This window comes from Loxodonta africana, chromosome 20 (genome assembly GCF_030014295.1).
Source record: "Loxodonta africana isolate mLoxAfr1 chromosome 20, mLoxAfr1.hap2, whole genome shotgun sequence".
Taxonomy (NCBI): domain Eukaryota; kingdom Metazoa; phylum Chordata; class Mammalia; order Proboscidea; family Elephantidae; genus Loxodonta; species Loxodonta africana.
Window position 1 is genome coordinate 55356477 of NC_087361.1, and position 13449 is coordinate 55369925.

The 13449-nt window shown below is 37.5% G+C and overlaps 1 protein-coding gene across 7 annotated transcripts in view; it reads right to left on the minus strand.

The window, feature by feature from the left end:
• SYNJ1 (synaptojanin 1) overlaps positions 1–13449 on the minus strand; it is an 87634-nt gene that overhangs the window by 41776 nt on the left and 32409 nt on the right. For 6 of the 7 annotated variants that reach the window (XM_064273190.1, XM_064273187.1, XM_023548462.2 and 3 more), the window contains 6 exons: positions 11357–11418; positions 10220–10316; positions 8768–8937; positions 7673–7754; positions 4461–4613; positions 1938–2103 (listed from right to left, as the gene is read on the minus strand). In XM_064273190.1, the coding sequence (XP_064129260.1) occupies positions 1938–2103; positions 4461–4613; positions 7673–7754; positions 8768–8937; positions 10220–10316; positions 11357–11418 (730 nt within the window). The remainder of the gene's footprint in view (positions 1–1937; positions 2104–4460; positions 4614–7672; positions 7755–8767; positions 8938–10219; positions 10317–11356; positions 11419–13449) is intronic. The other variant, XM_064273188.1, reaches the window with a different exon arrangement.

Consider the following 13449-nt stretch of genomic DNA (forward strand, 5'->3'; position numbering starts at 1 on the left):
GTCAGTTGGCGAGTCCCAGAAAATACCCGAAAAGGTATGTATTAGAGCTCGTGTGTGACGAAAGAAGGGCTCACCGAGATTGGACAGAACGTTGTAACAACAGATGTGGAGGGTACGGCTGATAACACATGTGAGGAACACTGGCAGCTGGTAGATGTTTGAAGTGTGCACGTGCGCCTGTGTATTTTGTGTATTTCTACCCAACTCAGTTCTGCTGGGTGCAGTTTTCTGTGTTTACCTAGGGTTTTTTGGCCAGTGAAATCACACATAAGCTAATGCAAAATCTGCAATATGCTCAAATTGTTTCCGAAATCATGTTGGAACAAACTCCCATTTTCAGAACAAGTGTTACAGCAGAGCTGACTATATATTTTTTTAAGGCATATTTTACATACAATAAAAAGATCTAGAGTAACAAATTACCAAGTTTGGGGGTTACTCAGGTTTCTTGCTTTCCTTCAACTGCTCACTTTCAGTTGTTGCTTATTAGGGCCTCAAGAAGCAGTGGTACAGTGGTTAAGCACTCGGCTGCTAACTGAAAGGTCAACGGTTGGGACCACCAGCTGCTCTGCTCTGTGGGAGGCTGCTGTGGCATCTGCTTCCATAAAGATTACAGCCTTGGAAACCCTATGGGGGCGGTTCTACTCTGTCCTATAGGGTCGCTATGAGTCAGAATCGACTCAATGGCAATGGGTTTAATGCCTCTACATCAAGGTAGACACAGGTGATAAAGCAAGTTAGTCAACTCTACTGTTAGAAGGCAGGAAAAAAAGCCTGAAGTTAAAAGCAATAGCTAAGATCAGATTTTTTTTTTTTTTTTTAAAGAGTTTCAGTATGTCTTAGTCTCCTCAGCCTACCTACATATCCCTGGGGAGCTGGCTGTAATTAACTACCTTCAGAATACCATGAGGAATTCTGAAAGAATCCATGACAACCATTTGATGAAGCTACTACCCGGAGTCATTAATTGATTTAAAGATAATTTTCTCCTACTCGAAAAGGGAAAATTGAAAAGTTTACTTTTGGACCTTCTGAACAGAATTTTAAAAAACGTCCAAAGGCTAAAAGGTTAAAATAAAAAAAAAAAAAAGGGAGTGGGATTAAGGAAGTCTAATTTATCGAGTTCTACACTGAGTTTTCCCATGATATTATTTACATGCACTCGCTGACAAGAGAAGCTCAAATTATTCTACTTTTAATAAAAAATGCATGGTGAAGGATAAAAAGCTATCTGGAAAGCTATATATTTATGTCACATAGTAAAATTGGCAATAGTAGTTAGTGGCCATTAATAAGCAATATTTTAAATTACTAATTAATATGATTTAATGGTTTTTCGAACAATCACAATTTAAAAGGTAAAACCAGGTTACAGTAACTTTTGGGTGGCAATTAAAAAAACCACCAATATAGGTATTGGGTTTTTCAATAAAGCCTTTATTTTCTAAGATCACTGAACACTCTTTAGGTTTACTTAAACCATTACCCCTCTCAACCATAATCTGTTCAAGACAACACACTGTTTACAGCTTAATAATACCACTGATAGCATAAACATTTTAAAAGAGACAAACTTCCTTTAGAGGATGCAATTAAAAAAAAAACACTACCTCTATAGAAATTCATTTCAAAAACTATTTTAATCAACTTTTATAAATCTAACAATTATTCATGTAAATAAGTTTACATTTACCTCATGAACTTTTATAAAACCAAAAACCAAACCCAGTGCCATCGAAGTCGATTCCAACTCATAGCGACCGTATGGGACAGAGTAGAACTGCCCCATAGAGTTTCCAAGGAGCGCCTGGTGGATTCGAACGGCTGACCCTCTGGTTAGCAGCTGTAGCACTTAACCACTATGCCACCAGGGTTTCCATGAACTTTTATAAGGAATATAAATAATACAAATTAAGTACAACATGAAGTACGCATACCTCGCAGACTTCCAGTAGTTAGGAGCGCTCGAGCTTTGTCAGCTAGATCACTGTTCAGAGTGTTTCCCAGCAGCAAAATGTCAATGGCCTCTTGCTTGGAGCTGTCAAAGAAGTTGTTCTGAATTGTTCTGGTAACAGAGCGAGCTCCATCTTTTAACTTCCCACCCTGTTGGGGGAGATGGGAACAAGGGCTGTCATTCTCAATATTGTTGGCTTTATGCAACAGGGATTTTGAAACTTTAAATCAGTTTTTTAAGGTTTTATTGTAATAAAAAGGACTCAATCATTCCTATTTTGAGTATGCCTCAAGATGTGACTATTTCTTTCCTCTGCACAGAGATAAAATATCAGCTCAGTGCCACTGCTACTGCCAGTAAAGGCATCTACAGCCATAAATGTGTAAATTCACTTAGTATAAAGGAAATAAACTAAAGTGGACTAAGTTAAAAACAAACAAATCTTAACATTTAGACTTAAGGATAGGGTCGGAGGAGAGGGGAAGGAGAGATAAAGGAGGGCACAATGAACTTATATCTACTAGGAAGACTTCACATTACTTTAATAACAGGAAACGATCATTTTAATTGATACCAAATAACCTATGGTAGCTAAAACTAAAACTGAATGTAATAACAAAGGTCTAACATAAAAAGAAATTTCTAACTGTAGCTCCTAAATAAATATTATATGTAAATTACCGTTTGTATATTTCAGGCAATTTTAGTGCTTATGTAAATACAAATCATTAAAGTAATAAGCTTACACCAATTCTTACAATAAGAGACTGTATTTTAAATCCTAATGAATACATACTTTACTTGGGCATGTTAGTTACCATAAGGAAGATTTACCTTGATCTTACAGATTTTGATGCTTTAAAAAAAAAAAAAAATGCCTTCTAGAAAATTAATTTGCAACATGCAATTTTTATTCCTTAAAGAAATAACAGTAACTAGAGGCTTCTTTTTAGAATAAAAAGGAGCCCTGGTGGCGCAGTGGTTAAGCATCTATCTGCTAACCAAAAAGGTCAGTGGAAGAAAGATGTGGCAGTCTGCTTCCATAAAGATTCACGGCCTTGGAAACCCCATGGGGCAGTTCCACTCTGTCCGATACAGGGTCACTATGAGTCGGAATTGACTCAATGGCTGTGGTCTGGCTTTTGGTTTGGTTTTTTTAAAAAAGGGCCAAATTATTTTAGAGCCATTAAATGAAGACTGCATATTTAATCAACTATTCAAGTTTGGCAGTGAAATGTTATTTCTTTCCATATGATAACATACACAAGTGACTATCTGAAAAGAACTCACCATTCACATTTCAGGCAATTAATCAAAGGGAACCCAGAGAAAGGAAAAGAAAAAGCAGTTCAGATGTTAGACTTAGTAATTCAGACTAGTATATTCAACGTACAAATATTTCATACCTATACATTACTGATAATATATGTAACCTCTGTACATATACTATCCTAGTCAATGCAGAAACAGGAAGGTGGAAGAACACGAAAGAATATTTTGAAGCAACAGTCATAGAGAATGGGCAAGGGAACAGCAAGAACCATGTTCTCTATTTAAAAGGAATAAACAGGTTTTCAAAAATAGGGACTAATTCACAAGTAAGTATTTACAAATGACAATTCAAATTATTTCTCTGAGTTGGACAAGAGGAACTTTGCAGGTAAGGCCTCATCTCTCAGTCTTGGTACGAGAAGTTTTATCAGACACATAGAAAAGAGGTCGATTTGCAAATTAAAAGAAGACGTGCAGATGACGAATGTTCTTTTAAGAATTCCAGTTGCTATAGCAAAAAGGGTGGATGAGAACTATAAAGGTGACAAGTGTTCTCATTTCTATTCCTGAGGTACTTTGAGGGGTTATATAGCTTTAGAATGTTATCAACTGAGATCAAAGTCCTTTAAAACTTTAACAATATTTGAGAACATAAAATAATAAAAAATATCTCTGGCATGCTTCCAAAATCCCTCAATACAGGCCAAGTACTAGAGGGGAAAGCAGCCTGTAGGTAATAATAACAACTAAAAAGTAGTAACGATGCACAGCATTATAATTAGTCCATACCCCCCACTTCTCTCCACGTTTCTATGCCTCTTTTTCAAGATGACATAACTAAAAGAAGAAAACTTAAAAACTACACCCCAGTAAAACTACAGTTCAAAAAAAATCATATTTATAAGCAAAATAAGCAATATAAAAAGTAAAACAGATATGCAAAGGAAAAGAATGAAAAAAAAAAGTAAGCCATACATATATTGGCCTAGTGATCACCACGTAACTAAACACGTCAGATATACACACCCTCTAAACCCAGGGAAACAGCTATTTTCCATTTAGTCATCAGTATCCACCACAGAAGGAAGTGTTAGAGAGGATATAAAAGGATGGTAAGACAATTCTAAAACAAGCTCTTTAAAAAAATTATTAAAAAAAAAAAAAGAATACATTTAAAAGCTTTATTAAGAGAAAAGGAGGGTCCTTTGTGATGTTACGACATTCCTAGGTCTACCTTGGCCTTCCCTTCAAGCGCTCCAGTTCCTGCGTATATCTTACTGATGGAATCACCATTCACAGACCACATTGACCGGAAGACTTCTTGAAAGCGGGTCACCAACTGAGGCTTTTCAGCTAAGCCAAAAGCTTCCAACTGCTTAGCTAGCATCTGAAACAGCAAAAACGGAAACTTTCATGTTAACACACTAATTGTGATATGACTTTTAGGAACTACCAGAATCAAATCAAAAATTTCTATTTATAGGACTATGTGGGACTAGACTCTGAAAACATAACCGTTTACTGTGTTAACTTTATTTCCCCACCATTTCAGGTGTTAAAGTAACTATCACATCAATTAAATTTACAAGTAACTTAATACTCCCTTGTATTAATAAGAACTTCTTTCAGGTTAAATGATGAAATTAATCTTGTAAAAATATACCTGTATATGTTAATTCAGGAGCCCTGGTAACACAGTGGTTAAGGCATTGGCTGCTAACCAAAAGGTGGGCAGTTTGAATCCACCAGCCACTCCTTGGAAACCCTATGGGGCATTTCTACACTGTCCTAGAAGGTCGCTATGAGTTGGAATTGACTCGATGGCAATGGGTATTTTGCTCACCTAAAAGAACTAACTATTCAACAGCATGTATGAGAGCAGAGAAAAATACTTACCTAATTTATCTAATTATACATGTGAATATCTAAGTTTCTTTAATTTTGAGTTTGGTTCCATAAACTTGGGTAATTAAGTCAGGGGATTATGAAAAGAGGAGAGCTGCTCCTTAACTGTCACGAAAACACATTCCATCTCGAATGAAGCTGTGTCAGCTTTTTATGCATCAAGTCTACGCTGGTAATGTGCACAGGAAGAGCCAGGGGAACACGGCACACAAGGAATTCAGGAAACTATGGGACACCAACATCCCTTTATCACAGATAACGGGTGTCTAAACAAGCAAGAAGAGTAATTGGTCTTTATTCCAAATGTATTGTAGCCTTGAAATCTGGCAGAGTCAAGACAATGCACAATCCTCATTCATTTTCTTCTTTTATTTAGAGTCCAGTCATATTCTATGCCTTACATTTTTACTGGAAACCCTGGTGGCTCAGTGGTTAAGAGCTAAGGCTGCTAACCAAAAGGTCATTAGTTCAAACCCACCAGGCGCTCCTTGGTCCTTCTGTGGGGCAGTTCTACTCTGTCCTATAGGGTCACTATGAGTCGGATTCGACTTCATGGTGATGGGCTTTTTTTTTTTTGCATTTTTACTGATCTGTTTCCCATTTGTTTTCTTTTAGCTTATCGATAAATACCAACATTAACCACAGTCACATCCAAAAAAAAAAAAATCACTGCTGTTGAGTCGATTCCAACTCGTAATGACCCTATAGGACAGAGCAGAACTGCCCCTTAGGGTTTCCAAGGCTATAGTCTTTACAGAAACAGACTGACACATCTTTCTTCCAAGAAGCAGCTGGTGGGTTTGAACCACCAACCTTTTGCTTAGTAGCTGAGCACTTAACCACTGTACCACCAGGGCTCCTTCCCATAATGATATGGCGACCAGAAACTAAAATAACATAAAAAACCCTAAACTATGTTCATTTTATCACCTAGGGATTGGCACTAGAGCTATCTAATAAAACAAAATGAGCCCTCGGGACATCCTTTATCATTTATATGTCTTTCTCTCTCTCAAAAAACTTCAAGGAATTGGACAAAGCTTATCTTACTTCACTGTTAGCTTGGTTTTGCCTACGTTAGCAGTAAATTTTATAACTAGTCAACTAATTTCTGTATACGGGAGTATTCTTATGCCTAACTACCAACAACGGACAGACAGCTAAGTCAGAGTCTGAAAACTAATACCTGTTGTACTTTTAATGAAGATTTCCAACTATTTGAATAAGTACTGTCTCAAAATCCATGCAAAATAACTCAATCACTTAAAAACAAAACTGGAAACAAACCCCAGTCTTATGATGATCTCCATGTAAACAACCAACATGCCTGCTTTTTTCACTTTTCTCGTCTCTGTCATATTTTCTAAATAAATTGCAATGATAAACCTCAAAGATGGATTTCAAAAAAGTCAGAACAAACTAAAATTTATTTAGTTACATGAAAAACACATTTCTGTAGCAGAGATCCTTCCACACTGTGATTTCATTTTTGAGAAAGAAAGAAGCTCAGCTCCAGGGTCACTAGTTACTGACATTCTGGCTGACTGTAAGACATTAACTAGAGGTGGTACAAACATGCCATTTCACGTTCCTGTTTTTCACGGTATTTGAGAATTACATTCTGTTCCTAAGGAACTAAAAGAAGCTCCACCGCAGCCTATGACCACAACTGTTGCATAACAGGAAATATTTAGCAAGCTCAGCACTGCTACACAGTTTGTCCAATAAAGTTGAGACTACAACTATATCAGTGCCCTGGTGGCACAGTGTTTGAGAGCTCGGCTGTTCCAATCCACCAGCTACTCCTCGGAAACCCTATGCGGCAGTTCTAGTCTGTCCTATTGGGTCGCTATGAGTTGGAATATTAGGCTAAATCTGATAGATATGTAGCAAAGAAAAAAACTTTTAAATAAAGATCTTAGAGAAGTTAATCTCAGTCACTTTCATTCTCACTAACAAAGGCATTTTTGTTCGATCCTGATTTTTGTAGCTACTGATTTGAAAATGCCATACAAACCAGACTGAGTTACAGACTGTCAAAATGTAATCCTGCAGGATTGTACATGAAAACAGACCCTCCCCAATTCCTAAGATAGACTTTTAAAAGACAATACAGAGAAGGAGACCAAAAACACTCTTTTTTCAAAAGACAGGCCCTTCCGCCCAAAACACAGCAATTATTGGACAGCACAGACAGCAGTATGTAAAAGGGAGGAAGAATTTAAGGGGTAACAGAAGGACATACTTAAACAGCCGCCTGAAGAACAGGTAAACGAAACATTTAGATCAAAAGGGACTGAGGGCGGGGGAAACTAGAAGAGGCAAAAAGAAAGCATAACTTTACTGCCATTTTGCAAAACGTAACAAGTGAGAGACAGAAGTACTGTGCTGCAAAGGAACTGGACGATGTCACTGTGCTGTGCATCTAGACATCGCAGAGACGGGACATGTTTTTTTGTGTATGCTTCCACCATTCTTTAAAAAGCACTGAAAGAGGCATGTGACACAAGCCACATACACTCACTGTGCTTTATTTTTTACCTCTAGGCCAAGGAATGCCTGCACACTGTTGGTTCTATCCAGACAGTCCAGGCAGTTCGTGCGAACTGTACCACTCTGGCATCTGCAATGAATGCAACAAGCTTAAACAGCTAATTTGGAACACAAATAACAAAACTAAAACACACTAAGAAAAATGAAAGTGATTAAAAACGTGGCACCCACTGTCTCCTCCACTTTTTATTACTACAAATTTCACACATCTAAAAAAGCTGAAAGAATATTATAACGAGCCTTCACACACCCCCTCTCCGGAGTCTGCCCCGTTAACATCTGCCCTCTGTCATTTGTCATGTAGCTACTATCCATCCAGACCCCCTTATTTTTAATTAGGCCTGGAGTCAGGAGCTAAATGTACATCCAGGTTTATAACTCCAGTGTTCTCTGCTTATAAAAGGTAATAAAATACTTATGAAACGAATTAAAAAGCCTAGGAACTGTCATCGCTAACAGATCTCTAAAAAATTAGAAACTTGAGCTCTGTTCACTGAAGTTTACCTCAACCTGTACACTGAACTTAGGGTAAATTTTTCAACCCTTTTTTTCTCTATTTCATATGTCAAAACCGAACATTTAAATTATACTGATGTAAACATACAGCAATGTCTTTTACTTCTGCTTGCAGCTAAAATCCTTACTGAGGTTAAGAAATATTAAAATATTAGTTTTGAGAGTGAAGTGGCCTAGATGCATAGATTTTTAGTGTGAAGCTTGGAGGCAGATGGGTCCTGGCTCTAACACCTCCTGGTCATGTGACTTGGGGAAGATAACAGCCTATGTCTCAATTTCCCCAAACGTAAAATGGGGTAATAACAGAACCTACCTCTACAATTGTTTTTGATACATGTAAAGCACGAAGTATACTGCCTGGCATACAGAATGTGCTCGATAACACAAGCTGCTACTATTCTTTGTTGAAGTCTCAAGAAAGAGCAAAAGTCTACAGTATAATAAAGGAAGATATCTTATTTATCATAAGCCATGCTTTAAGAAAAAGATATTTAAGACTTTAAGGTCAGCAACAATTTTAAAATTACAACAAAGCTCCAATTTAAAGAACAGAGAAATAGAACAAACCTTTGAACTTCACTTCCATTGAAATAAAAAAATCCATAATCTAGAAACTTTTGGACTTGAGGTTTAAGGACACTATGTAATTTTTCTGCCTTTCCTCCTTTAACCATTTGATGATAGTCAAAATTCACCATCTGGATATCGGTGGCATGTTCAGAAGCTTTTAAATGACTCTGAAAGTAAACGCAAATATTCATCTAAATGTTAGCTAAATACGATTTAACAACATATGCTATAAACAGAACCTTACCTTTTAAACTAAAACCTCAGCAGGGTCTCTTGAGCTCTTACTAACCCATCACAAAACTTTCATTGACACTGCAGTCCAATGGAAAATCACTTGCTGATACTCAATAGCACCTCTTCCCTAAAACCTCACATACTATCCCTGAAAGGTTAGGTGACATAGTTAATAACAGAGAACTTAAGTAATATTCTCATCAGGTTTAGAAAATGAAAAATTATTTTCAACCACCAGCATTACCTTTTTTACAATGCAAACTTACAGTCACAGACTGAGTCATTTTTTTATACCTTCATTAGATACATACAGATTTTTTAAAAGTTTTACATAAAAGTATAATTTGTTTACTAATAATGTTTATTTCACAAGTTTAAAATAAAATAGCAAAACCACTAGGTTACTTCTGAACTCCATTAATTACATAAACCTTTAGAAAATGTTTTCTAACAATTTTGTTTCAGTTTACAGTTTTATGTAACATTATACCCGTTGCCGTCGAGTCGATTCTGACTCATAGCGACCCTACAGGATAGAGTAGAACTGCCCCATAGAGTTTCTAAGGAGCACCTGGTGGATTTGAACTGCCGACATCTTGGTTAGCAGCTATAGCTCTTAACCACTATGCCTGCAGTTTCCCATCTAATATCATAAGTTATATAAGTTCATGACTGATTTGATGAGCATATATTGAGAATGTTTTCTCCTTAGAAGTCAGATATTTTTGTTGTTGTTGTTTATGAGTTTTTTCACTTGAAACCCTCTTACCAGTTCCTAGGTATTTATTTGTAAGAGAGAAGGTATGGTCTTCCATGTATACAAATGCATCATCACATCTCATATGATGAAAGCAATGACTATGGCTCCCAGAAGCAAGCAAAGCCATGAACAGATGGAGAAAGGAACTGCCTGACACTTCTCTGCTGGTGGCAGATGGGCACCCTGGGGGAAGAGGTTTTCTTCTGCTTCCCACGGCACAAACAGACGAGGAAACAGTGCCAACTGCCCTGAGCCTTCCACCACCCCATTTTCAGCAGCACTAGCCTAAACTATTTTATAACAGCCCCAAAGAGCTACAGAAGGCTTTGACAAGTACCCAACCTTTTTCTAGGAAGTAATTTACTTCCTGGGTGAACCTGATGATTGTACTATTTTTTTAAATATCATTCTACTGTCTAAGGGTCACGACAGAAGAAAAAAATGATCATACTTGCCTGGAAAGCCTTGCTCAGCATGTGTTCACCTTCCTTAGACCCAAGCAAATTTACTATTATTTGTTTACCATATAAACTCTTAAGTGTTCTAAAATGCCTGTTAAAGAAATAAAGAAAATAAATATGTATCAAATGATAAGCTTAACGTTTCCTCCTCCCCCCAAAATCAAGAACCTACACAGTGGTATTTTAAACTCACAGAACTGGCAAAATGGGGTACAAGTTCATTCTACCTGGTCTCAAAACTCTGAATCACAGAAACTCTCAGTTAATGCTATTTCTTCTGACATACTGATGCTGCGACCTCTTTCTTTCCACTAAGGCAGAGATGCCAATCAGCTCCTACCTACCCCCAAGATGAATGCGTCAGCCAGCTCCCTCCCCAATTTGTGAGGTGAGCACTGGACTAGCAGAGAGAACACAAGCTTGGCTGGGAAGGCAGCCAGGGCAGAGGGCCCGGGGCTGCACGTCCTACATGAGCACATCACATACTCTGGGTATTCAGAGGGGCCTCCTTCATAAGCTCTAGCCCTAAGAAAGTGAGGCCTAGAGTATGGTCTTTTTCCTCTCCAGGCTCCAACCAGTCCAGAGGCTGTAGGACAATGCTGTCCAAGGGAAACATAAGGCGAGCCTCACATGTAATTTTAAATTTTCTACAAGGCGTATTTTAAAAATTTAGAAGAAACAGAAAAGAATTAATTTCAATACTTTCTATTTAGCCCCAATACTTCTAAAATATCATCTCAACACGTAATCAATATAAAACAAACACAAATGAGATATTTTACATTCTCTTTTTTGGCACTAAGTCTTCGAAACCCTGGTGTGTATTTTACACTTAGAGCAAATCTCAATTTGGACTAGCCACATTCCCAGTACGCCATAGCTACACATGGCTACTGGCTATCATACTGGTCAGCACACCCAGAGAGACAGTTTTAAGACCAAGAGATCAAGACCAACACATCCAGTGCTACCGTTTGTAGAAGTTACGATACTAGGTGTCACTGCCTTCCTATTAAATTAGTCAGAAGGAATTTTACTTATAGCCAGAAAAGTTGAAATGAATCAGTAAATATAATTGGTCTCACTGCTTAACAGTATCAACACTACACTGTATAGAATAACCAGTCTTACCTGTCAAAAGCAGGTGCATTGGCTTCAAATCCCCTTGACATACGGACACGATGGGATCCCACCTTGGACAAGAATAATACATTTAATCATATGAAAAACAAACATGTAGAGAAGAGACATCATATTTTACAGTATATAACAATTCATTTGCTCAGCACACAGTAAATTAAGTAAATGATTTTCATTCATGACATTCTTTTAAAAAAGTTTTGGGGGTTTCCCCTTCTTTATATTTTTGAAGTATAAAAAAGAACTAGAAGTTACACCAGGATGAAAACACTTATAAATTAACAGGAATTTTTACTTATGAAACATATTTTTAAGAATGCTTCACATAATTGCCTTGTTTTAAACTCCAACTACATGCCCTACGTAAGTTAACAGATATTAGCACCATTTGGGCAATTAAAAACTGCAATACTGAGAGGTCAAATAATTTGCCCTCTTTGATCAATATAACTAACTCCAAAAAGGTTCTGGAGACCTAAATTCTCACCCTACTCTTCCAAGCTGTCTACAGCTGCAATGTCTATGTGTTTTTTCCTCTCCTATGCTGAATATTCTCCTTTACCAAATTAAATTTAAACAAATTAAAAATGCTCTCTCGGCTTGCTCATGACTGGGCCCTGGGGCAGACTGGGCTGGACATGATGCAAGATAACTAGACTGGACTCTTGTTCAACAGAAGTTCTCGATACCGAGCGGCAGGGATCTTGGTTAAAAACGCACACTCCTGGCCCCACTCCAGAGACTGTTTCAGCTGATTTGCACTGTAACACCACGCCAGGTGATTCCTTTGAGAAATTTCAATTAAAAAAACCTCACAGGAATTAGGCATGGATAACAAGGAGCAAGTCAAGGAGAAAGCCTAAGGGCTTTCTACGCATGACTTCTGAATTGGGGCATCTCACCAGGAAACACCAAGTTCAAGGATCCCCTAAAATAAATTCCAGTCCTGAGGATACACAGCATACCTGATAACTGTTTACCACCACGTAAAGCTAAAAGTCCTTGTTTGGGCTATTGTGGGAAAATTAATCTTTGGACTTGGTATTTTTATTTTCAAAAATCAGTGATCCATTTTCAGTCTTTTTATCAGTTATATATTTCATTCCTCTATTACATTCTTTTTTAGGATAGTAGGGAAGATGTTTTGGAACGTAAGATACTCATGAAACTAATCCATTCCTTATCAATGCAAGGTTGACTTTAAACATTAAGCTAAATAATAGAAAACCCCTGACTTAATCCTCTCCCCAGCTCAAGACAATTAGTCCAGTCTAGTGATAGCTTAGCAGAATTGCTGGACTATCTCAACATCTCAGAAATTACTATTTCTATGAAGAAATGCATGACTTAGAAATCCACGGTTTTCAGTACATAACTATGACATTAACCAACAAGACTATCTGTGCAGGCAGGCCACGGCACAACAGAAAGAAGCGGGAAGAAAGTCCCACCCGACAAGGATCCCTCAGGACCCAACCATATCAGACAAACACTGTAAGGCTGAACATCTTAATGAAATCACACAGAAACCAGTATAACACAGAGCACATAAACAGGTTATTAAAAAAAATCTCTTACACCGGCCTGACACTAAAACAAAGGCATTCACCTTGCATCAAAGCAGGGCTTAAAAAATGTTCTTAAATATTCCAAACACAGTGCTCTGATCATGACAGTTAGGAGAGATGGGCTAGATAGGGATTCTTCCCCCAAAGAGATTTGGGGAGAGATAATATCTGTTTAATTTATCCTACACACCAAAGATAAAACCCATAAAAGTCTAACCCAAGACCTCAAGAACCTTAGCAAAGTAATACAGTTGTTAATCCCTGTTGATCTTTCCTCTGTCTAGAATAAACCATATTACTGAATACACTCAAGCAGTCTGCAATTTCTCTCCACAATAACCATGCTGGAGTGTAAGACAGACCCAGCTGTGAACTAAAAGGAGGCAAGATTTCTTTCCTGTCCATTCTCTCAAAATGGCTGAGACACAAAATTCACTAGGCTATACATACCTGGAAGCCTAAAATGAACATACTTACACTTTAGGAACTAAAGATTTTTTAATAGAAATATTATGC